The 23,749-nt window shown below is 42.4% G+C and overlaps 2 protein-coding genes and 1 long non-coding RNA gene across 6 annotated transcripts in view; 1 reads left to right on the forward strand and 2 right to left on the reverse strand.

Moving 5' to 3' along the window:
• cdan1 (codanin 1) overlaps window positions 1-5,306 on the reverse strand; it is a 19,545-nt gene extending 14,239 nt beyond the window's left edge. Inside the window, exons 1-11 of the mRNA XM_015016369.1 lie at window positions 5,187-5,306; window positions 4,141-4,829; window positions 3,853-4,059; window positions 2,580-2,770; window positions 2,234-2,350; window positions 2,063-2,141; window positions 1,798-1,918; window positions 1,346-1,455; window positions 1,154-1,243; window positions 523-598; window positions 208-413 (exon numbers count right to left, since the gene is read on the reverse strand). Coding sequence (XP_014871855.1) covers window positions 208-413; window positions 523-598; window positions 1,154-1,243; window positions 1,346-1,455; window positions 1,798-1,918; window positions 2,063-2,141; window positions 2,234-2,350; window positions 2,580-2,770; window positions 3,853-4,059; window positions 4,141-4,829; window positions 5,187-5,264 — 1,964 coding nt within the window. The 5' untranslated portion in view covers window positions 5,265-5,306. The remainder of the gene's footprint in view (window positions 1-207; window positions 414-522; window positions 599-1,153; window positions 1,244-1,345; window positions 1,456-1,797; window positions 1,919-2,062; window positions 2,142-2,233; window positions 2,351-2,579; window positions 2,771-3,852; window positions 4,060-4,140; window positions 4,830-5,186) is intronic.
• Window positions 5,307-5,861: 555 nt separating this feature from the next.
• On the forward strand, window positions 5,862-23,562 carry LOC106935864 (uncharacterized). The gene is made up of 3 exons (XR_001421988.1): window positions 5,862-7,065; window positions 9,341-9,348; window positions 23,552-23,562. It is a non-coding gene; the product is annotated as an uncharacterized LOC106935864 (long non-coding RNA).
• Window positions 9,191-23,749, reverse strand: part of ttbk2a (tau tubulin kinase 2a) — a 36,263-nt gene continuing 21,704 nt past the window's right edge. For 3 of the 4 annotated variants that reach the window (XM_015016467.1, XM_015016450.1, XM_015016457.1), the window contains 13 exons: window positions 23,375-23,448; window positions 21,885-22,025; window positions 20,856-20,960; window positions 20,296-20,361; window positions 19,774-19,866; window positions 19,563-19,688; window positions 19,320-19,477; window positions 19,014-19,221; window positions 18,033-18,256; window positions 17,049-17,592; window positions 14,700-15,032; window positions 12,982-13,880; window positions 9,191-12,032 (listed from right to left, as the gene is read on the reverse strand). In XM_015016467.1, the coding sequence (XP_014871953.1) occupies window positions 11,564-12,032; window positions 12,982-13,880; window positions 14,700-15,032; window positions 17,049-17,592; window positions 18,033-18,256; window positions 19,014-19,221; window positions 19,320-19,477; window positions 19,563-19,688; window positions 19,774-19,866; window positions 20,296-20,361; window positions 20,856-20,960; window positions 21,885-22,025; window positions 23,375-23,448 (3,440 nt within the window). In that variant the 3' untranslated portion in view covers window positions 9,191-11,563. The remainder of the gene's footprint in view (window positions 12,033-12,981; window positions 13,881-14,699; window positions 15,033-17,048; window positions 17,593-18,032; window positions 18,257-19,013; window positions 19,222-19,319; window positions 19,478-19,562; window positions 19,689-19,773; window positions 19,867-20,295; window positions 20,362-20,855; window positions 20,961-21,884; window positions 22,026-23,374; window positions 23,449-23,749) is intronic. The other variant, XM_015016471.1, reaches the window with a different exon arrangement.

Here is a 23,749-nt window from a genome sequence, read left to right on the forward strand (position 1 = left end):
TTATTACAATTCAAATATGACGAAAACAAGAGTAAAGACTTAAAACTTAATGTTTTGTAATTTGTCATGGGTTTTTTTTTTTATTATTCGTTCACCCATTATTCCATACAGGCCTAATCGTTTTGGAGTTGCCTTTTAATGTGAAATTTGCTAGGGTTTTGATTTTTTTTTTTTTTTTTTAATTGACCGTGGTGTTTGCTCCCTCACCAGCTGGCCGTCTGTATGAAGTCCCTGAAGAACTCCTGGTGACCAGGAAAGGACGGAGGAGGACAGGGGCCGACAACTCTGTGAGGCTGAATGAGACGCTCCTCCAGGCGCTTGAGACGACCCAGGCTGTCGGCTCCCAGCATGCCCAGCAGGTCAGCGTCGGTTGTATCTACTGACAGGGTGCTCGTACGGGGGCCTTTGCACATCTGCGATAGGGACAGATTTAAGAGCTTAGTGGCGCCGTAGAAAGTAAGCTAGAAACAAGATGAGGTGGAAGAGGACTAAAAAAGTTTTTTTATGAGGCGTCGGCCCTACCTGAACAAGCTGTTTCAAAAACAGACGAGCAAAGTGAGAGTGATTTCCGGCAGAAGTCAGTTGGCTCATCATTCCTCTAAAGAAGAAGCGGAGACATAGTTACCATGGGACGCGATTTTTAAAGCCTGATTAATGGTGACGGTCCATTTACGGCACGATTGTGGACTAAACTCAACTCCTGGTACCCGAGGCTGCTACGTGGTCTGATTTTCTGCGAGTTGTGCAGATAAATTTAAAATATAACGGCTTTTTTCATGTGTACGCCTTACAAAATTGTATTAAAGGCTAGCCACAATCTGGTGACTCATCAACAAGTCTAATCAAAACCAAGAGAAAACATGCTGTGGTCATTAGCTTAGCACTTAGAAAGAGAGATACAGGTGTACTCAGAATATCATTGGTGTTCAAGCTTAGTAGGATGTATTAACGATGAAATGGAGAGTGTTACTTTATTGGGTTTTAAATCTACTGAGTTTTGACATATATTCAAGCTATTTGTATAAATGCCTTACTGACTTGACTGGTAGCAGGGACCAGAAAAAAATAAAATAAAAACAGATGAAGACATTCCTAATAATTGGATTTGATTCACTGAAAGACCATAAAGAACCCAATAATTGACTGGACTCACCTGATTTTGGTTCCAAGTGCGGCATCAAAGTTCCAGCCCGGCTCCTTATGAAGGTCCTCCCATTCTCGAAGCGCTTCGTAAAAAATGTCTCTGAGAGGAAGGAAAAATCAGAGTCTGGACATTTTAAACTGGGCTTACAAAATAACTAAAAACATTAAAAAAAAAAAAAAAAAAAAAAAAGGGGGGATGTACCTTTTTTTTTTAAGGGGGTGGAAGGCCTTGTCGCTTCCGAAATTGGAGCGATTGTCAGTAGCAGGCTGGAACGGGACTGAGTGGATAAAGGTAGACGCTGAGGGAGAGAGCTGGAACAGACACATAAAGTGTGACGTAATTAAAATCGTGAGCTTTGAGATATGCTCGTTGGACATATTTCACTCTAAGACCATTCGTCAAAAACAATTTTATTTTCTTTCAATATTTTCTCTCCGTTGCTCCCCGCCCCCTTTATTAGGTTAGGAAATCTGCTTGTCTTAAGCACAGGATCAGAATCCCACCACTTTATAAATACGGTCCTGAATGGAAAACATATTTATGCAACATAAAGAGTCCCGTTCGTATTTTTTACGCGTGGGTGAAACAGCGCCGAATCTTAAGGATACAATTTAATACGGCCACGCCCAGCAGCTGCTCAGTACGTGTCTTACCTTGGCTGTGCTTCTGTTCTGAGCCTGAGAGAGGCGGTCTTTAAGATCTGGAGAGAAAGAGGCGACCCGTTCGTTCTCCGCCAGCAGACGTAAGGTGCACTTGTCCAAATGAGCGACCAACCTGTAGAAATTAAATGAAAAAAAAAAAAAAAAAAGCAAACATTTCAAAGCTCTGTATTCAGACGTGAATCAGTCTTGATAGATATGTTTGATGTAAAGGCTTAAGTAGATAATAACACATTGAAAAACAAAAATAAACACTCACTGAAATTGATTCTCCAAAACTTTCACCGCAAAGTACACACAATTGTGTACTTGTCTCAGGTAGCATCTTTCCAGGACATCTTCAAAAACAACAAAAAAAAAATTATTATTTAATAATTTTTCAAACATTCAACATTCGGTTCATCTCTGTATCAATAGGTCTAGTTCCCACCTGAATTTACCGAACACAAACTCAACTGCTCTTCATCGTTATGTGTGTGAAGAGACCGGGATGTTAACAACTGCATCACAAAGAAAAGCTCCAGGTAAACGTTTGGCACGAGGTTTTCTGTGAAGACATAACAAAAAATAAATACATTTAAAAACTTCTATTTGTTTTATCTTGCACAACAGCATTCTTAGCATTGGTCAGCTTACTTTAATTCCTTTTAATCAGTTAAGCTGCATAACCTTTGAAAACACCAGTATATTGCTTAATAATAAATAATGCAGAGAAAATTTTCCAGCAGTACCAATCCGAACGCTTAGCTCATTACCACCACCCTGTGGTCATTTACCTGAAATGCAGGTGCAGTACAGCTCAGCCAAAACATCCAGGTCTGAGGAGAAGGTGACTCTGCATGGTTCAGGACACATCGTCTGGGGGTCAGGGGTGACTTTGGATTCTGCCCCACTTCCTGTCTTGGTGGGAGTACAGGGATCCAAAGAGAAGGGAGAGAGGGAGGCGGCCTGCTGGGCAAGCTTTGTCCTGCAAACAGAAACATTTGAACAAAACGGCATTTAACAAGTCATAGCTTATAAATACATTGCCTAACAACTCCTACAACTTGAACTTCTTCATGTTTTGTCATGTTGCAACCACAAATTTTGTATTTCATTAAGATTCTGTTATAGACTAATGAAATGGATGTGGATGAAGAAAGATGCAAGTTTCTCTTAACATCTGTTGCGAAGAACATAAGGTAGCCGTTGAAATTGTAACTGTTCTTTTTATTGCCGAGTGCTTTACATCTAATAAAAAAAATGTAAGAAAGTGTGCAGCGCATTTGTTTTCTAAAAGTTAAATCCAGAGGGGAAAAAAAGTCAGACTTCACCAAATATTATGCAAAGACTGCACAAGTTTGTGTTAACATCATAAAAAATGTCAGATGAGACATCTGATCCTCTTTTCCAAGCTTTCTGGTTTTCTTCTATTCTCATGGCAAATTAAAAGCACGTTGTCTTGATTTTGACTTATGCTCTAGATTACACCTTGGTGAAAACAAATCTGCTTTTAATTACTGTAATAAAACTTGACTAAATGCAAAAAGTATTCTCAAATGAAGACTGACCTATATTCCGTTTTAATTGCCGAGAACAGAAAAAAAAATTTTCCAAATAAGCAAACTGGATGCCTTTCATTTAACCAGCAAAAAACACACAAAACCCATTTTAAGTTTTGGACCTATGATTCCATTCCTAGAAAAAAAAAAATCAGATTTTTTTTGTTTATTAAAACAGCTCATGTTCTGTTTAGTTTTATTTTTGGTGATTTTAGTTTTAAAAAAACTATTTTTGTTTTTGGCCCATATGTATTTTTGTACTGATAAAAATGCTTAGACAACCCTTCAGAGTTGGATGGATGGATACAAAAGCAGCAAAACGTGGTTGAATAAATATGCACATAAAATACCAATAAAAACAGAAGTCTGCAGTTATAATAAGACGAAATAGGAAAAAGTTCACATGGTGTGCCAACCTTTGCAGTACTACTACAATAGGATGGTCAGACGTCAAAGGAACAAAACATGCCTACTTTATCTTTTGCATTTGAAAACCTCATGAGCTTACTTTTCCCTTTTGAGTAATTCTCTCTCCTCCTTCAGGCTCATAGGACTCCCTACTGCTGTCAATCCCAATCCCTCAAGTGGCTCCGCTCCCAGCGGAGGGCTGGAAGCCTTCTGGAGAGGTGTGGATGTGAAGCACGTCTTTGGCTTAGAGTGAGGCCGGTCTGCGCTGACCGGTGTCGGGTTTATTCTTCTGGACGGCTTGGACGTCCTGGAAAGGTAACAGAAGCTGTGAGACATATTCAAACCTAAACGATGGTTTTAAGTTTTCGGGAGAAGTGTTTCAACTCACCCGGAGGAAACGGGACACGACCCGACCGGAGGGAAGTCTTCCAAGTTGTTGAAGTTGAGATGAGCTGGAGTCGAAGGTGAAACCTGCTCGCTCATCCTGCCATGCCCTCCGCCTCTTGCTGATCGCCTCCCACCAGGCTCATCGCTCTGAGGGCCTCCACGCCCGCCTCCGTGTCTTGTTTGGCCACTGACCAGCGTGCTGCCAGCACTCTTCTTGCGTCCTTTGTGTGTCTGGGAGCTGGTGCTGCTCTGCAACTCCGGGGGAGAAACCATGTAGTCACCGAGGCAAACTTTCTGGGCATGCTTGCGCTCAGAGCCCGACGATCTTGAGGCAGGACTCCACCCTGTAGACCAGGGGGGGCTGCAGAAGGCACTGACTCCACTTACTCCTGACTGACCAACAGCATCCGACTCACTTCCAGGTGACGCAGAGGCGGCGGGAGAGAACAGCTGCACGCGACTGCCACCGCGAGATCCAAGTCCACTCCCTGCAGACCTGCACGATGTCTTGTCAGAGAAGCCTGGAGTCTGTGCGGGGGGTCTGGGGCAGCTAGGGGTCTTGGCTGGTGTTGCAGGACCATTAGTCAGAGCGTCGCTGCTCTGCTCTCGCAGGAAGTTTAAGAGGAAAGGGACAAACTCTTGTTTCTGAATGGCCAGCTGAGGCTCACTGAACGACAGCTTTTCACCCTCCTGTTGACGAGAGACAAAGACGAAACTAACTGTAAACAACTTTACCTGACTTAGCTCGCGATACCCCAGCTAACATTTGTTTACCTTCGTGTTTGCCCCTATTCACAAGTAAATACAGCAATACCGAGAGGAGCGGGTAGGATTCGCTTACTGTGAAGAGTTTCTTTGAAGCAAATGGAAGAAGAGAACATCTTGGCTGGGGTATCCTCACCAAAGCTATAGAGACTAGCTAGCTCCGCAGCTAAAAGTTTTGTTTACAATAACTTGCGGGCTGTGACATCTCATACGGCGCCCCAAGTTACGACATAAGCGAAGCCAGCGTTGCTACGATGCAGGTATTAACTGTTTCAGACCTACCTGAACGCTTTTCAGCCAGTCAACAACCTTATCCACGTCCACTTTCCGCAACAAAACAGATTCCAAAAGAGCCGCCATTCTGGGCTGCGCTGCTGAGGGACACAAGAAGGAGGCGGGGTCGTAGTGCGCGCAGGCGTACTGTCAAAGTGGAGGCTCGACAGCCGTAGACGTGTAAGAGTAGACGCTGCACTGTGTGTGATACGTGAGTAGGGTCGCCATATTGTGATAGGCAAGTTTATATTTGAGAGGAATAACTGAATTAAAACAAGATTTTACGAATAAAAGAAATACAGAAATTTAGTTATATTAATCCAGATTATTTTTTATTCTCTATTTTAGATAGTGTGAGTTAATAATCTCATTATTTACATAAGTACATTCGTTTGCTTATTTGTTCGTTTACAAAAATATCACCAAAAATATCGCGACAACGCTGACGTATGATTCGTCTTTGTGTACCGTCTAGAGTTCTATTTCTATACTTCAGGCCCTAATAAGTTCATCAAAGCTCCGATTACACTGAAATGGGCTTCCGTAGTTTCGAGGTAGCGACAGAACTGCACGTAAGGCTGCAAACCCCTAAAAATAACAAAAAATAGAAGTCAAACATGGTTATTTTACGAAAGAATTGAAACAAAAAACATTTTTAAAAGTTTATTTTTTTTATACATTTTGTTTTTCAGAATTAAATACCAAATGTTTACATTCGTTTAAAAAGAAAAACGTTTTTAAACTTTTTAAAAATGCATTATGGGCCCATCCCGGGCCTGGTTCTGATCAGGGTCGCGCAGTTTTCGCTTGATGTACAGCTGCAAAACGAAAGGTCCAATTCAATCCGTTTCCTTTTTCTGCTCAGTCGAATTTCACAGTCCATTCATTCAGATTGTGGTGTATTATATTTGCATGGAACTGTGAATCTGACTGTATTGGGTTGAAATATATGAGGATGAACTGGACTGGACAGTTTAATGTGATTGCATATGTTAAGATGAAGTATTTTGAGATTTCCTTAACTTAAAGGTGATAAAAAAATAAAAATAAAAAAAAACTACCACTGTAATTTAACGTCTGGTCCAATGGTTTACTGTAAGGTTTTTATTTACATTTTGCACAGCATGAGCAGGGTCGTATAAATTATTTCTTCATCTAGCGCCAAGAATCATAAACAAGAATATGTCAAACAGTTCTGTATGCATGCGGAATGAGTATTTTATTCATAACCAGTTTATAAAAATAAAATACAAAATAATTCTAAAATAAAAACAAAATTAAAGAAACACTGTACAAGGCATTTATATGATACAAATAAAATATCAAACATAAATAATTACAGGTATATACAATGCAAAACTCCCACTTGTTACATTCCTTCCTTGAAGCTGCACAGTGACATTTAAAAAACAATGGCATATGCTACAGCAAAGAAAAAATATTAAACATAAAAAAAAAGAAAAATCATGATTTTTGAATTTAAAATAAAGTTGAGGCTAATGTCACAATAAATAAATTCAAGTCAAGCATTTCTAGGTCATTGACAAGTATTCTAATGTGGCATGAACAGTGTTTTTTTAATTTTATCTCATTTTTCGAAGAAGAAAACAAAAACCAGAACAGGTCAGTTTGTTCTTTCGGTCTGTGTGTAGAAGGAACCACTAACACAAAAAAAAGAAAAAAAGAAAAAAAAGACACCGTTCTACCTGCGAGTCACTTTCAAAAGTGACAAAGGAAATCTAACTTGGACAGAAACACTAACACTACGACTACACACACCACTTCTGTGCATTAATAAGAAAAACCATGACGAAATCTGATTATCATAGAAAACCAGCAGCATTGTTTACCACCTGTTCCTTCCTCTCATTGAAGCATATAAGTTATTGTTTTTTTACAACACTGTTTTGTTTCGTTTTTAAATTTAAATATGACTGAATATCTTACAGGTATTTATTAAAAGTCTTCGTAATGAATTTTAAAAGCTGAGGGTACTTCGATGTCTGCGGGACAGTTCACATAATGGATGTAAAAAATAATAAAAAAATAAATAAATAAATAAAAGTCACTACAAACACACGCCATGGAGATTGACCAGCTCCCCCCAAGTTTTTCTTATTTAATTTGTGGAATACAGGTACACTTCAGGGTGGTTTTGCACACAAAAGTTTGCTTCTTTTTTCTTTTCTTTTTTTTTTTTTTATTATTCTTGAATCTCCGAGGAACGGTACGGACAGGAGAGAGGAAAGGAATACTCCGTTTTTTTGCTCTAGTGGTGAAACGATCTCCAGCACAGACAAGGCTCAGTCATCCCTCGCTATATATACAGAGGGGCAGGGAAGAGGCATTTAAGGCTGTTCTGACTGAACGCTGTCCGCCTTCGGGATGAGTCATCAGAGCTGCTCGGTGAGACTAATCTGCGCGAGTCGAAAGAAGCGGGACCATTTCACATCTGCGAGCGAGCCGCATCTCAGCTCAAGCCACCAAAATATTTGGCAATGTCGCCATTGTCCTTATGTATAGCAACATCCAATCACACAGGATCTCATACGACTACAATCTCCTCCATTTTGTGCATCAGATTAGTGGAATGCAGTCCTAAAAACAGCATCATGTACATTGCCTTGCAAAAGAATCTGCATACTAGTAGAACCTTTCCACAGTTTGTCAAATGTTGAGAGCGACAGTCACACTGGATTTTATTTAGCGGTGTCAGAATAAATATCAAAACATGATATTTGAATACAGGCCAAATAAAATCACATAAAATCAAATGTAATGCACTATATGATGTCTGCCATTGTAGCACAATTCCCATGGTGAATCATGATGATACGGATACTTTTTTTTTTTTTTTTTAGCAGGACATTGATCATGGGTTAATAAAACTAAATCCAGAGCAATCCAGAAGGGAAAACAATGAATAGGTTGCAAAAGACTGGACACTACAATGGACCAGAGCTACAATGGAATATTTAAATCTAACCATTTTGCCTAGTGAATGTCCAGCCCTAAGTTCAATTGGGAATCTGTAGTAAGACTTGAAAGTGTATGTTCAGTTACTCTCCATCCAATCTGAACTTTTGTAGAAATTGTGAAAACCTTTCTACCCTACTATTTTGTTGTATCGCATAAACTCCCAATAAAATAAATTTCAGTTTGCGATTGTAACATGACCAGATTTGGGTAGAAATAACAAGCTACATGTACATTTACTTCTGTAACTTTTTGAAAAAACAAACAAAAAACTTTTAGGTGTACTTTTTTTTACACTGTACTTTTTACTTTTACTTAAGTAGTTTCATTATGAAGTATGTTCTTCTCTTATTAGTGTAACTTTTCAAGATATTCTACCTGCTGTGAGTAACTTCACTGAATGGAGAAGAAGCTTCTTTCAACCAAAAATTAACCGGACACAGACACGCACCTAAAGTATTTTTGTTGAAGTTTCATAGGTTTTTACATAGAAAGAAATTGATTTGGAAAAAATGTTTATTTTGCCTGGTTTTGTTATGTTGGAATTTTGTTATTTATATGAGTTATTTCCATTTTGATTTTTAAAACACCCAAACTTTCACATAACTTTATATTTCAGTCCATTTGATGGCTCGGTTTTAAAACATTTTAAATTTTTTATTTATTTTTTTTACTCTTGATTGAGTGAATTCTCGGACGGCTACTTTTTACTTCTACTTGAGTAAAAATTATTTTTGAAGAAGTGCTGATCTTACTTGAGTACAACTTTTGGAGATGTGTCAGTATTTTTTCCAAGACACTGCAAGCAGCAACATAATTGACCCAAATCAGGACAAGAAGCACAAAGACACAGGGTCTAAGGAACGAAATCTGTTGACTTATTCAGGTAATGACGTTCTCATTGGGTTAAAAGAAGAATACCACTTGATGCAATGCGCTGTGCGACTCTTTTGCTCAGCAGCTGGTGTTTTCTCAGCATGCAAAGAGCAGCAGCTGAAGGAGGCTGAAGTTAGCAGTATCGTACAAGCGGAGGGTCCAGAAGGAGGAGGCGTAGCAAGGAGTTAAGATAAAATTGATAAAACAGCAGCCAGGAACGGTCTTCAGTGCAGGATACATGGAGGTTTGAAGCAGTGTTTTGATTTGTGAAATGCATGTTCATATGGCCTCGATTTTCTGTATTATCAGAGGGTTTTTTGTTGTTTTTTTTTTTGTTTTGTTTTGTTTTGTTTTTTGAGGTTGCTTTTGTTCAAAGCCAAAAACAGCGACACATAGATATACATCAACCCTGAAACCTATAACCTTCCCTCCCCCAACCCCCAAGTAGTAAGAGCTACTTTGTCCAAAAACTACAAAATGTCCATCTTGCTACCTTGGTCAAAGAAATAAAGATTAATGTAAAGGTTCAACTTTTTAAGTGCTGGCACAAGTCTTTTTGGCCTTTTATTCCCAAATTACAAACACATGAGAGTAAATCTTTAAGCTGCCCAAAGTGCCAAGGCACATGCTGAGAGAAACGTCTGCGTCCATGCATTACTCACCAGTAACGCACCTTATGCTGTTCAGGCTACGTCAACCGTGACCACTTGAGAAAAAAAAAAAAAAATCATGATCCACTTATTCCTGTCCTAAAGATCCTAAGTTAACCTCACAGCATCACAGTAGGCACAAAAAGGTGCGCGATGTCACGCACTTTACACGGCTGATTGTATAGAGGGCCACCGAGCGATCCCTCCGATTAAACACTTAATGTGACGGGTCACACGTCTGGGGAAGGAGGTCAGAAGAAGCTTTACAATAAATACTTCAATAAAAACAACTTTAGACAAAGTATAGCTTACTTTAGCAAAAAACGTACTATAATACCCTGCGTGCAGCCTCCAAAAGCAGAACCGAGGCAAATTCTTCATCGAGTTGGAATCAGCTACTCTGTAATTCCCAAGTGCATTAAAAAAAAAAAAAAAAAACAAGGATTAAACCGCTACTAATACCTAATCAGGCATAACGTTATAACCACCTGCCTGGTAGCGGGTCGGTATCGGCTGCCAAACAGCTCTGACCCATCGAGGTTTTGGACTCCAGTAAACCCCCAGAAAGTGTGGTAGGGTGTCCAGGATCCTTCTAGGTCCCGTAAGTTGCAAAAATGTTTCGGCACATCCAAAAATGGCTTGACTCCAGTGAGATCTGGAGGAATTAGAGGCCAAGTCAAAACCTAGCAGCATTCCTGAAACAATTTTGTTCCGCCGTCGGGCACATTGTCCTGCTAAAAGAGACCAAACCCACTAGGGATCATCACTTCCACGAAAGTATGTTCAGCGTGGTCTACAATAATACAACAGCCACCTGGTGAAAGTGACAAAACCCAATGAAACATCATCAAAAGCATTACACCTCTTCTCCTGGGATCCATTTGATCTGAAGGAAAAGGTGATTTCGTCCCTTTCACCGGCCAAAATTCGTTTCATTGCTTTGGGTCAGTTCAGATGCTCACCTGGCCATTGTTGTGCAGCAGTGAACAGGGGGTTTGGGGGGGGGGGCTTTGGGGGGGCCAGCGTCATGCTGAGGAGGGTGCTGCATGCAGCCACATGCGCAACAAACTCTGATGCACTGCGTGTTGTGACACTTTTCTAACTTTTCTATTAGAAATGGCACTATTCTCTTAAGCAATCGAGCTGGAGTATTTCATTTGTTTGGTCGGACCAAACAGATCCACCCAGACTCGTCGGCTTATACCGCTCAACTTCGCCGACCTGCTATTGCTCCCTCTTTGGACCACTTTTAATTGATACCAACCACAGCAGACAGGGATCGACCTAAAAGAACGGCAGCTTTAGAGATACTGAACCCAGAACAACTTGGCTCTTGTCAAACTCACACAAATCCTCACAGATTTTTTTCAGCTTTGAGGAGAAAATATTCACTTGCTCCCTACTACTCAGTCAAAGCTGCCCCATCACCTGAGGGTGGTTATGTTATGCCTGATTGGTATATGTCAATGTACAGGATAGGTCAAAGTTAAAGGCTCAACATTGCTATTGTTCTATGTTATACTACTGCCTGCAGCATGATAAAGACACAGCTTTAGTAAAACGAGTATCCGGATGCAGCCTTTTTCTTTTTTCTTGCTAGTTATACCTGCGAGGCTCAGTTTGAAAGATGAAATTGAAACGAAAGCTGATATTTAAGTTAGCAAGTAGTCAAAACATCTGAAAGGTCAGACAAACCCTGTGTGCAAACACGGGAGGAGGGGAACACTTGGAAGAGAAGGAGGTCTGGAACTAAATACAGAAGAGGAACTAGGTGTTTTACTGACTGGACAGGAAGACTCAGGCTTATTTTCCGACTGACGTCTATCCTATCATCACTGGAATCCTCACTTCCTTTGCTATGGCGTTTACAATCCGGTTGCGAAATTATCTGCTCAGCTTGCTGGAGCACTTGCCCTCTCGGCTGCAGCCCTTTCCCCGGGACAGGTGGAGCGGGCTCGCGCGCGCCTGCCGACTGCAACACGTCTCCTGGTGGTGGAGGTAGAAGCGGCGCGGAGGCGGCGACCCCGAGAAGCTGGGTGGCGAGTGGCTCCGGCCCAGGCAGCCCCCGCCGCCTCCGCCGCGGTGCTCATGGCGGGACGGCGAGGAGCTGACGGAGCGCTGCAGCGAGGAGGAGCTGCGCGGCGAGGCGCTGGAGCTGCGGTGGTGATGGTGGTGATGGTGGTGGTGATGCGGGGAGCTGGTCAGGCTGCAGACGCCCGTCCTGGAGGTCCCGTGCTGCACCGGGGAGCGGTGGTGAAGTGGGGAGCCGCGGGCGCCATGCATCAACTGAGCGATGCACGACAGGAGGTCCGAGTCGCTGGTGCTGCCGGCCCGGATGCGGTAGCGCCTGAGTCTACACAGGAAGATAAAGACGGTGAAGGATATATATATATATATCAATCATTATATATATATTTATCAATCATTCTGACAATCAATTATTTGGATAAAAATAAATGGTGCATTTCTACAGATCTTTCATTTGACTACTTAAGGCTCTTTTATTCAATAATAGAAATACATTAAAGAATGAAAATAAGCAAATATTCTAATTTCTTTCTTCAAATAAGAAGATAAACATTTCATTGCCAAAAATGAAATAACAGCATTGCTTCAGTGAATGCTTGATCATTTGTAGCAAAGGACGTCTCTGAAGCTGCTTGACTTATAATCAATGCAGTGTAGAGCTGATCTATTGATTATTTTCTTGAGTAAACAATTAGTAATTGGACATTAAAATGTGCTTATGAATAGATTTGGTTTTTTTGTAGAATTTGATGAATTCTGGGTAAAACATATTTACCTACAAAGGCTTTTTTTATTTGTGTCTTAATTGCAAAATGTAAATATTTGGGTTAATTACTGCCTGGATGTAGTTTTTGTTGTTTTTAAATGTTCATTGGAATTTAAAGTTTATTGATCTTTGGGAGAGTGTTCTTGCATTTTTAGGCCATTACGTTATATTACTTGAAAATGGTTTCAAAAACAACAATATAAAAGTTTGTCACAATCATTTTTGAGACAAGTGGTCGTCTAGCAAAGTTTGTTATTGTGACAGACCTGTGTATTGTTAACAATCAATCGATTACTGTAATAGTTGGCAATTATTTCAATAATCGATTAATCACGATTAATCACAGTTAATCAGCCACATTATATTTTATTTGGGAGTACTTGAGTAAAGGGGGCTCAATATAACTGCATGCTGTTATAACGTTTCCTTCCGCTTCACAATAAAATAATATAATTTATTTCGCAAGGCAGTGTACATTGGGTCATTGAAATCTGGAAGCGGGCGTTACCTGCCCTCCACTGGGGCGCGACAAGGTGGCTTCCCCGGGGGCGGGCGCGGCAGGAACTGGGCGGTCAGCTGCTCTGCGGAGACGGCCGAGTGAACGGGACGAGGGATCCTGCTCTTCCGAGAGAGGGGGCTGGAGGAGGAGGACAAGGACAGACCTTCGTCCCCCTGGCGGTCGGAGCGGGAGCCGACGAGGGAGTCCTCGTCCTGAGAGCGGTCGGAGGCGGACGACAGCGGGTCCCTGACAAGGGAGGCTATGGCGGCGCCGCGGCGGTCAGAGAGGGACGGGGAGGCGGTGGGAGAGGGGACGGGGCCATGGTGGCTGGCTTTTTTCTGCAAAAGTTTCTCCTTGGCTGACCCCGGAGGGGGGAGCTCGAGCAAGCTAGAGGGCTCAAGCACAGGGATGCGACTTTGCCTGCGACTGGAGTCCTTGCGGGGGGCAGCGGACGAGGAGCAGGAGGGGGTAAGAGTCACATTTCCCCTGTCTTCCTCCCTAGTCTGTGCCTCTGTCGCACATGGGGCCGGGGTGGCGTCATTGTTGGGGTCTTTGTGTTTCAAGAGCTCTCCGGCGGCTCGGGCATTGCAAGGCGGAGAGACGCAGCCGTTGGCAAAAAGGGGGCTGCGAGGAGAGAACTGAGGAGGCGAGTGGGCGGAGCGGGGGGAGCGAGGAGAAGACGCGCGGCTTGGCACGGGGCTTTGAGCTTTGGCGTGAGCGTCCCCATTCGCCACCGTTTCAGCCAGCGGGTCCGTCGGCGTCCCCGGATGGGTGGGGGCGTGTTCCTGCTGGGAGTCTATCTGCTGAGTCTCACCTTCAGCATCACCACGCCTCTCCAGCAGGAGGCACTGTGGAGCGCTGTCTGATCCCGACTGCGAGGACAGACCTGAAGGACGCTGAGCTGTCAGCTGGATGGGGAAGGGAGGTGGACGAGAGAAGAGTGGGGAAGGGAAAAAGCAAAAAACAGGTGTTATTCAACCAAACGTAACGCTAAAAATGGGAATAAATTGCTTATAATATAAAAAGGTCTGTTGCTGGTAGACCACAACATGTGGAGTTGTGCTGTAGATCCGCAGCAAGAGCCAGATGCAGATGTGTTGAACGGAGAGGAATTTGATATTAATAAAAGAAAATGGTAAACAAATGGTGATTAGTTGAGCAATGGCATGCAAAACCATAGCTACCCATTAATCAGACTGAAACACACGAGCGCTATGGCAGTGTCAGTCAAGCTGTGAGTACTAAACCGGCAAGGACAGGAAACGTTCACGCAACTTCGCAGGGGGCTTCAGCGAAGAGAGGGTGAGGAACAAATACAGGGAGAGAGAGAGGAAGAGGAAGATAGAGAGGACAAAGACGATCTGAAACAAAAGAGATCATGCAACCTGTAGTCATGACTCCACATTCCCCAACAGGCATGCCACAGTCAGACAAAGACACACCCTACTAATCACATGACAAGGACACATCTGAACTCATGCTCTATCTGGGCTGCACAATGCCCCCTCTACATAGATCTGGGAGAGAGAGAGAACTGCACAAACGAGCCAAGCCCAAAGGAACACACAAGAAAAAAAAGAACAGCTATAACCAGCAACAGAAGAGAAGATGGAAACCAAGAATGAAAAATATATAAAACAAATGTGTTGCTACGGGTGTAGAGAGAGAGAGGAAGCGGAATGGAGGCTCGTTTGTTTCTACGGGAACAGTGATGGGAGATTCATCACCTGCTGAAGCTGGGCGCGGGTGATACGTATGACTGAGGGGAACTTGGCATTGGCGGCACCGGCGGGGATGGCCGGCAGCTTCCTGCGACTGGGCGAGCGAGCGCCCGGGGAAGGGTTTGTTGGCAGAGGGAGGGAGGAGGTAGAGGAGGACGGGCGTTCCTGCTGCGGCTGCTGGTCGGCGGACTGGCTGCGCCTCAAGCCCGCTGACTGGCGCAGGTGCAGCGGGTCCGACAGCGTTGTGAGGAGGGTGTGAGGGCTGGGAGAGCGCAGCGGGATGGGGCTGGACGTCCGCGCCAAGACCTCCTCGGGTAGAGACGGAGGAGAGGTGGGGAACTAAGAGAGGGGAGGGGATCGGGAGGAAGTGGGGAGGGGGATTGGAGAGAGGAGGGACTGTGAGATTGATGAGGGTGTGTGAAGATGGAGGTGGAGGTGGTGTGAGGTGGAAGAGACAAGCTGCTCTGGCAGGGAGCGCCACAAGGAGTCGCTTTAATCACATCTGGTAGAGAATGTAGGAGGTGAGGTCTGCGCTTATTTAAATGAAGGACGGTAGGTCTGCTTGTAGGAGGTGGGGAGAATTGGCAGTAAGTTCTTACAGTGTCTTGCAAAAGTACTTTTATACAGTCAGTCACTTTTTTTTAGCTTTTTTGTAGAGTGGGAAGACGTGGCAAAGGTCAACGGCCAAGGACTCAGGCCTCCATACAGGGAACCCCGAGCCATCGCCTCGCCTTAAAATCGCAAACTTGAATGGATTTTATTGGGATTTTACACGACTGTCCAAAACTTCATGGTTTTCTTTTCCTTTCTTTTCCTACAAATAAAAATCTAAATATTATGGCATGCTTCCTATTGTATTAAGTCCCCAAAGCAGCAATTTAAGAGGTGTCAATATATATGCTTTGATTCAGGTCAATTTAACTCATTTTAAATAACATTTCTGCTGTATGCATACAGGCCTGTCACAATAACTAATTCTACTGCAATACACGATAATACTGTTGTTTTGAGATCATTTTCAAGAAATATAATGGCAATGGCGTAATAAAGCAAATACATCCTCTCAAAAACTAATCGACTTTAATTTCTGAAAATCATTTAGGGCTGGAAATGGAAAAGATATTTGAACTATCCAAAATGAATAAACAAAACAACAAAGAAAATGAATACTGAAGTCTCTGTACGCAAAACTGTTGTCATTCAGTCTTTGGTAAGAAAGACACAAGGAAAATAATCAGTCATACAAGAAGTTTGTTTTAATTTATCATGCAGTTAATTGGTTTATTGCTGGTTGCCACAGGCCTATTTGAACATTTCGGTTTTATTTTCATATATTATAAATAGTGTTGTTTTTAATGCAATTTTTTTTTTAAATGATCCTACTCAGTTGCACGTTCCTTTAGATTGGAGCATGCTACTTTTAATAACAGCACAGTATATATATTTTAATACTTTTATCTTTCTGTGAAGCTACATGCCTCATGTTTCTGCTGTTGCACCTTAATTTTCCCACTCTAAGAAAGGATATGTTTATTCCATTCCATCCCCACAGCATGATGCTGCCACCACCATGTTACGCCCTCTAGATGACGGGCTTGGATGTCAAATGTTTGGCCTCGTCTGCATTTAGACTGAGATTACATTATTAAAAAAAAGCTGACTATTTAGTGATGAGGCAGCATCGTCAGTATAAAGTGGGCTGCAATGCATAAAATCTGAATCAAATACTTTGAAGTTTGTGTTTGCAAAGTGACAGAATATGAAGCAGATTGAAGGGGTATGAGGATTTTCTGCAAGGCACTGTAAGTTTTCACAGTTGAATTATAGATTGAGAAGAAACGTAACACTGAACTAAGTTGTCTACTGCGAGAATATGAATAGCAAAACAGCAAAAATATTTAACTTAGAAAAACCAAAAAAGCCTTTGGAAATTAATTTGTGAAGCAAAATAGGAAAAAAAACAACAACAAAAAAACAAACAAAATACTGCGACCAAAGTAAAGCTGCGCACAACTACTCCAAACGAAACCGAACGTTAAAATCATAAGCTCTCCCTTTTTCTTTTTTTTTTTTTTTTCCCCATGCTCTGATCTGATTGAAGCACTCAGGCTGAGTTGTATCTGTTTCTAAAAATGTACACAGGTGAAAGAGCAAGCAAACACAAAGCGGTAACATTTACCTTCAGACTACGGCAAGATGCAGCTGGTGGGACACTGATTGTTGTATGATAAAAGCATCGAAGTTCTAGACCTAGAACTCTGACTCTGTGCAGCTTTTTATCCTTGTAAAAATGCTGACTACAGTCATCATCATGTTTGGCATGTTGTGAAGCGGCCTTCCCGTGAAGGGTCTTACCTGAGTCAGGATTCCCTCAGCCAGAGCTTCAGCTGGGCTGGTTGGGGTAATAGGAGGCAGAGCCCCCCCGGGGCCCACACTGAGCTCCAACTTGTCCACTTTTACGCTTCCTTTGGAGGAAGCCGCGCTTTCTTGCTTGGCTTTGCCAGAGTTAGGGGTCGGGCTTCTCTTTTCCCATCCGGGAGATGCTTCCTCCGGTTGGAGCACCTCCGGCTCCTCATCCTCCTCCGATGGGCTTGTTGTGGCTTTGGCTCCGGGGGAGCCACCGGGTCGCTCCACCATTACCCACTCCCTCGAGTCAATGTCCTGCCTCCCAGAGCTCAGATTAAGCGCCACAAAGCCACCACTACTGGCCGCCCCCTCTCCCTGCTCAAAAGACCCCGGCGAAGCCGGTTTAGGAGAACCAGCTCCGGACAGGAACTCCTCGTCGTAATGCCAGACGCGATCGGGGCGCTCCCCGGCGGACCCAGCTTGACCCTGAGTTGCTGGGACGACAGCAGCCTCCTTGGCCTGGTGCTGGGCGCCAAACTGCTGTTTCCCTGAACTAAAGGACAGATGCAAAAGAAAAAAAAAATGAAAATGAAAACAACTCGAGGTTAACCCAAAGAAAATTTTTGTACACACTGCAAAAACAAAAATTCTTACCAAGTGGTTTTGGTATACTGTCTAGTGCAAATATTTTACTACACTTATAATAAGGCAAATGTGACTTAATTTTTCAGCAAGACATAGGAGCATATTCTAAGTAAATAATTCCTCGTCATTGATTTTAAATAACGTCACTTATAACATTTTTTCCCTGAAGCGAAAAGATCTGCCTGTGGAACCAGTACATCCTCAAAAGTTACTCGCAAGTTAGTTTTGTCTTGTTTCATGTGTACTCAAGATATTTGAAACAAAAACTAGACTAAATCTACTTGGTAAGATGGTGTGCTTTTGCAGCGTAACGCCTCACAAATGGGCTGAATTGTGGGCACACTTTACCAGTTATCCAGGAGACGCTCTGGGCTGGACTTTGACTCCAGGCCCAGCCTCCTTTCCAGCTCCAAGCTGTGGATGTTGCGGAGCTTCCTCAGGAGAGGGCCCTCCCGATCGGAAGCCACCGCCTCCGAGTGCGGTTTGACGGGAGAGCCCAGACTCGGCCCTGCGTAGGGGCTCTGGTGTCCTTGTCTGGCCTGGTTGTTGCCTTGTTCCTCCTCTGCCGCAGCCTGTGGAACCAAGAGACGCTCTCACGACTTTGAACGAATTTCAACATTTGTGTAGGCCTGTGACTTTGCTGGATGATAAGCTGCCCCTGAAATTATTGCGATAAACGATAATATTGTTAATTTAGGACAATTTAGAAGTCTCTTATTGATAATGGTATAATAATGCAAGTTTGTCCTCTAAACTTGAATTTCGTAAAAGGACTCCTTACACTGGAACTGGTAGACGTTTTAAATAGCGAAAATAGAACGCAACAACCAAAAACAGTAAATAAAGCAGAACAACCACACACAACCTGGATCTGTAAACACAATTGCACTTCAAAAAATATGAATCATCAGAAAGGAAGTTATGGAGCTCATTTTAATTTATCATGTTATTAACTGATTAACTGCTTATTGCGACAGGGTTGCATTTGCATGTGAATAAGCTGCTGTAAATCCTCGCAAAAGTATTTATTCTCCTTTAATTTTTCTACATTTTGCCATGTTACAACCTCAAAACTTGGCTTTATTTATTGGAACTTTCATAAGAAAATAATGATGATAAAGTGTATACTGTTTCAACACTTTTACAGAGAAATGTTTGAAAAGTATGGAGTGCATTTGTATTTAGCCTCTTTTTCTATGACAGATTTTTTTCTTTAAAAAAAAAAAAACACACATCATCCTCCTTCCACTTCACAATAATGTGGTATTAAATCTATTAAAGAAAATACACTGTAGGGGCCCTATTGCAAGGCGCCGCGTGTAGCCGAACCTTCCAGTGTCCCGTCCTGACCCGGTTCCGGTTTCGGTCCAGCTCTTCCCAGACGTCGGCCTCCTGGTTGCGATGCTGGTGGTGGGGGGAGCCCGGCACGCGGTCGGGGCCGGGGTTGTTCTCCACGTCGCTCAGCTGCTCGTCCTGCAGAACCTCGTCTGTGTTCTCCCTCAGCAGGTCGCCGGGGATCAGAGAGGCGTTCACAATGCTGCGGCAACGAAATGTGCACACGCTGTTAAAATACCGTAAAGCTTTACAAAAAGGCCGGTTGTCCGCAGAGATCGCCGAGGGATTTTGGCCTCGTACCCCATCTGCGCGGGAGTGAGTCGGGTGTGATGCTGCGGTGTTGTGGCGCTGGCGCTGATCGTCAGAGTGCCGTCTGTGCTGGTTCGCTCCCAGTCGTAAGGGTCGTTTTCCACAACGTTGTAGGTTTTCATGCTGTTGTCGAACACCGACATCAACAGCTGCAACGACACACAGAGGCGTGATCTACCTTGTTGTCTGAGTTTTTCGTTCAGGAAAATCCATCAGAGCTTTTTGAGTATCGACCTGGTAGTCAGGCTTGGTGTAATAGTCAAGGCTGGAAATGTGTTCCAAGAATACGCCAAACTCTGCCGGCAGGTGTTTGAGCATCAGGCGATGGTCGTAAGTCTCCTTCAGTTTCCCCACGTGTTCCTGAGGTTAAACAGAGTTTTGCTGTTTGGTATATTTCATCACTCGAGGCGATCTGAACGAGCTTTTGATTTGAGAGTCGCCTCACTTTGTCTTTAATCTTCCTCCACGGCAACTGCCCGACCAAAAACTCCACCAGCATGTAGAAGAGAGACCACAGGTCGTCATGACGACCCATCTCCTGCAGAATTTAATAAACGTTGTGTTTATATTTCATCATGACAACAAAAAAATCAAAAAGACGCTTCTGCGTGTGTTTGAGCAACAGCAGCATCAATAAAATCATATACTTTACTTGAGGCTAGAGAATCATTTTTACGCTTCATGTGCCTGACGTCGCTAATTAGCCTCAAACTTAAATTTCACTCGTATTGAAGGTGAAATCTTCACACAGATGCAATCAGATTTTCTTTATAGAACCATGTAAGCTTTACTTTCAGCTTCACATTTGTTCATTTCCTTATGTTTCTAGATTCAATCCTAACAAATTGAGTGGAAGTTTCTGGTTGAAACGTGACAGAAGGAGTGCAAACTCTTTCATTACTGTATATTCACATTGGGTAGCATATCAGAGTGAGCAAATAGTAAACCTCTTTGGACAGACACTCACCTTGTTCTTGTGCGCATTCACAGAGGCGTAGCGAACTGTTCCCCTGAACCCTGCGACTGGACGAGGCTAACAAATAACATATATGGCAATTAAATTCATAGAAAAAAAAAACCTCTACAATGTGTTAGAGACTAGATCAAACCTAGATTTGATAAAATTCTGGAAAAAAAACAACTTTATGTATAAATCAATGAAATAAAATACATTCTTTTTAACATTAAATACTGTACATGAACTACTTTCTGTTAAATACAGCATAGTTTTCATTTTCAATCTTGTTTATTAAGCATCTACTGTAGAAAAAAACAACAGATATACAGACATCTCCATGTTTGCTATCTTTTTAAAATAGTTTTATTATTTATAGCCAGCATGAAATCAGAAAACTTTTAAGTAAAACAATAAAACAGTTAAGATACATATTTCAAAACTAAATGCAGTGAAAATGTGGTAGATGTTTTTTTTTTTTGTTTTTTTTTGCTGACCAATGATATTGATACAGAAACTTGATCTACAGCCTTATGATCAATAAATATACAGTAAGAGAGGAGTCCACTTACAGGGCGGACCTCCTGACAGGAGTTGGTGAACTGACGAGCCAAGCCAAAGTCCAGCATGTAGCAAGTCCGACAGGTACTGGGGAAGCGGCCCATGGCGAAGTTGGACTGAAACAGAAAGAGGTCGGACATGAGGAGGTAAGAAGTGCAGAATTTATAACTATCTGTGTGGTTTATTTCTATCCATACAGCTCCGAGATGATGAGAAGATCTGTGACAGCAGTTCACAGGTTAAACGATATTTACACTCTGGTACCTCAAGGCATTTAACCTGCTACCCTGCTTCTGAGCCAGCTAACTGAAAGCCATCACCAAGAAAAATCAGCATTAAATAATGGGGAAAAAAAGGATCACACAACGACTTCCAGGTCATTCAGGGAGGAAAATCCCTACATCCACACTGTATGTCACGCAGTTTAAACACTGTAGACCAAAGTAGATGACAGCAACACCAATTGTTTGTCTCTAAATAAACATACTTTTTGAATTATCTTGCCAGCACCACATCTATCCGGTGACTTTCATTCAAAAAAAACCTGCTGCACCAAAATATGCTTTTAATTGCCTTATTAAACTTGGTTAAATATAGCAGGCGTTTTCAAAGAAAGAGTGACCAAAATACTGATTTTATTGCTCAAAAACTAAACATTTTTTATTTTTAAATGTTCTTCCAGTTGAAATTTGTAAAAAAAAATAAAAAATCATTCTGTAAGGCAAACTTGCAACAAAAAACTTTAAAGTTTTGGATCTATTATAATTTACACATCCTTTTCTAACAAGTCCAATTACTTTATTTGTTTATTTGTTTGTTTAGTATTGTATTTGTTTAGTATTTTATGCTTAATTTATTATTAAATAGATAATATATATGTATATATATATATGTATTGTTTTTTTTTTTTGTTTGTTTTTTTTTTTGGCCATCAAGTTGTTTTTCCCATGTGGCAAAATATTTGTACCCCTCTTCCGTAGACTATAAGGAAACAAAAGGTTTACAGAAGACAAACTGCTCCCAGGATTTTTGCAACGCACCGGTTTGATGTCCCGATGCAAAAATCCGACAGAGTGGATGCTCTCTATGGCCTCCAGGATCTGGCGCCCCAGACGCAGGGTGGTGCTGATGCTGAACGTTCCCCGAGGCATGCTCCTCCTCAAATCTGCCAGGTTTCGACCCTGAAAGACGGCACGGGTTATACGTTAGTCCAACGGCAGGTTTGAAAGACGACTCTGACCCCAACAGCCTTCACATATCAGGTGATGATGCTACAGAAAAGGAAACTTCACAGCAGCCGCTGCAGTACCAGAAAAATCCCTGTGGATATTTATATTCAAATTGCAACAAAAATAAATAAATAGATGAATAAATAAAAATCAGACCACCAGAAGAAAAAACCGCCAATTATGTTTAGGACTGAGTTAGCTAATGGCCTTATCTGGTCGGGTGCTCAGCTACGGTTTTTCCAAGACCATTGATGAAACAGTACATCAACTGTTTCTGCTTAACACCCTCCAGTGTGTAGTTTGCAGGTTAGTAAATAAATTATTCATGAGAAGCTGTATTTTTAGACTTTTCTGAAATATTTATTTGGCTCACTTTTCTGTAAACAACTCCCAGACATGAGTAACATGCAGCTGGGGGCTGGGTGGAGGGGAAGGTGTGCATGACACGTCTCAGGTGTCAGCGCAAAGTCAAACCAAGATCAGAGCAAAGAGACTCTTTATGGGCAAACCTAGAGTCACATTCGATGACATTACTGGACATATAACTGAGCACCGTGAGCTACTGTTATCTCTCACGGCTCAGGTGCTCAGTATGGTTTGCTGTTGTTTCCGAAAAACCAATAAAAGGTAGAGAGGAAGTGAGTGATCAGTTAGTGACTGAATTGATTGGACCAGTTTTTATCTCGACCTGCCCTGACCTGTGATAGACCCTTCTGTAACTCCAAAAGACAATCTTTTTCTGACTTGAGTGCCAAGTAAGTCCCGCTTCCAACACTCTTGTGAGTGGAAGTTATTACGAAGGGAAAATATTACCCACTGAGAACATTTTACTTCATTTTTACTAATCTCTAAACGAGGTTCACCTTTGTCCTTATTGGACAAACTCATCTAAAAGATACAAAACGTGCCTTTCTTGTGGTGGTGTATTTCCCAGCATGGTTTTAATTGTACTGGAAACTTTTGATCAGACTGATTTTAATGTGTGACATTTCAAGGATTTATGCGTGTACCAACGATTTGGCAGGAACTTAACTCTGGTTTGCCACAGTATCTCCACATCCCTGCCAGTACGCGTGTCAGGAACCAGATGGTTCGGATTTTACTGTGAAGAAAAGTCCCTCGTATTTTCCATTTACGACACGAGCAGCTAATACCGGCAGTTCTCAGGCCCGTAGACGTCACATTTTTCCACGTTGTAAAAACAAATAAAAGAAAGAACCTGTTGTTTTTGTATTTGGAGTGAAGGCGTGTGACATTGCTCCATGGCTGACTCTGTGGCGTATCCCTCCACCAACACTGACCTGAAGCTCCATCACCACGTAGTTGAAGCGGTCGTTGCGGCCACATCCCACGAAGCGACACACGTGATCTTTACCTAAGAGAACGAGGATAAAATTGTTTCAAGCACACAGCCAACAATACAACCTGACCAGACACCAATACTGGTATTTAGCCACAGTAATTACATCTGTACTCAGTGGGATTTTTTCATATGGGCATTATGGGCTCACTGCCCAGGGCAAGATTATATCAAAGGGTGTACCAGATAGCTAACGGGACATTACATCCGTACAACAGAACCACAGACTCTAGAAAGAGTAAAGGTGGACGGCTATCGGCGTACATCAACGCTCAGCACGCATGCCTGGGGGGTAAAACTATGCATCGAACACTGC

The sequence above is a fragment of the Poecilia latipinna genome, unplaced genomic scaffold (assembly GCF_001443285.1).
Source record: "Poecilia latipinna isolate Pla-1442-1.1 unplaced genomic scaffold, P_latipinna-1.0 Scaffold73, whole genome shotgun sequence".
NCBI lineage: Eukaryota > Metazoa > Chordata > Actinopteri > Cyprinodontiformes > Poeciliidae > Poecilia > Poecilia latipinna.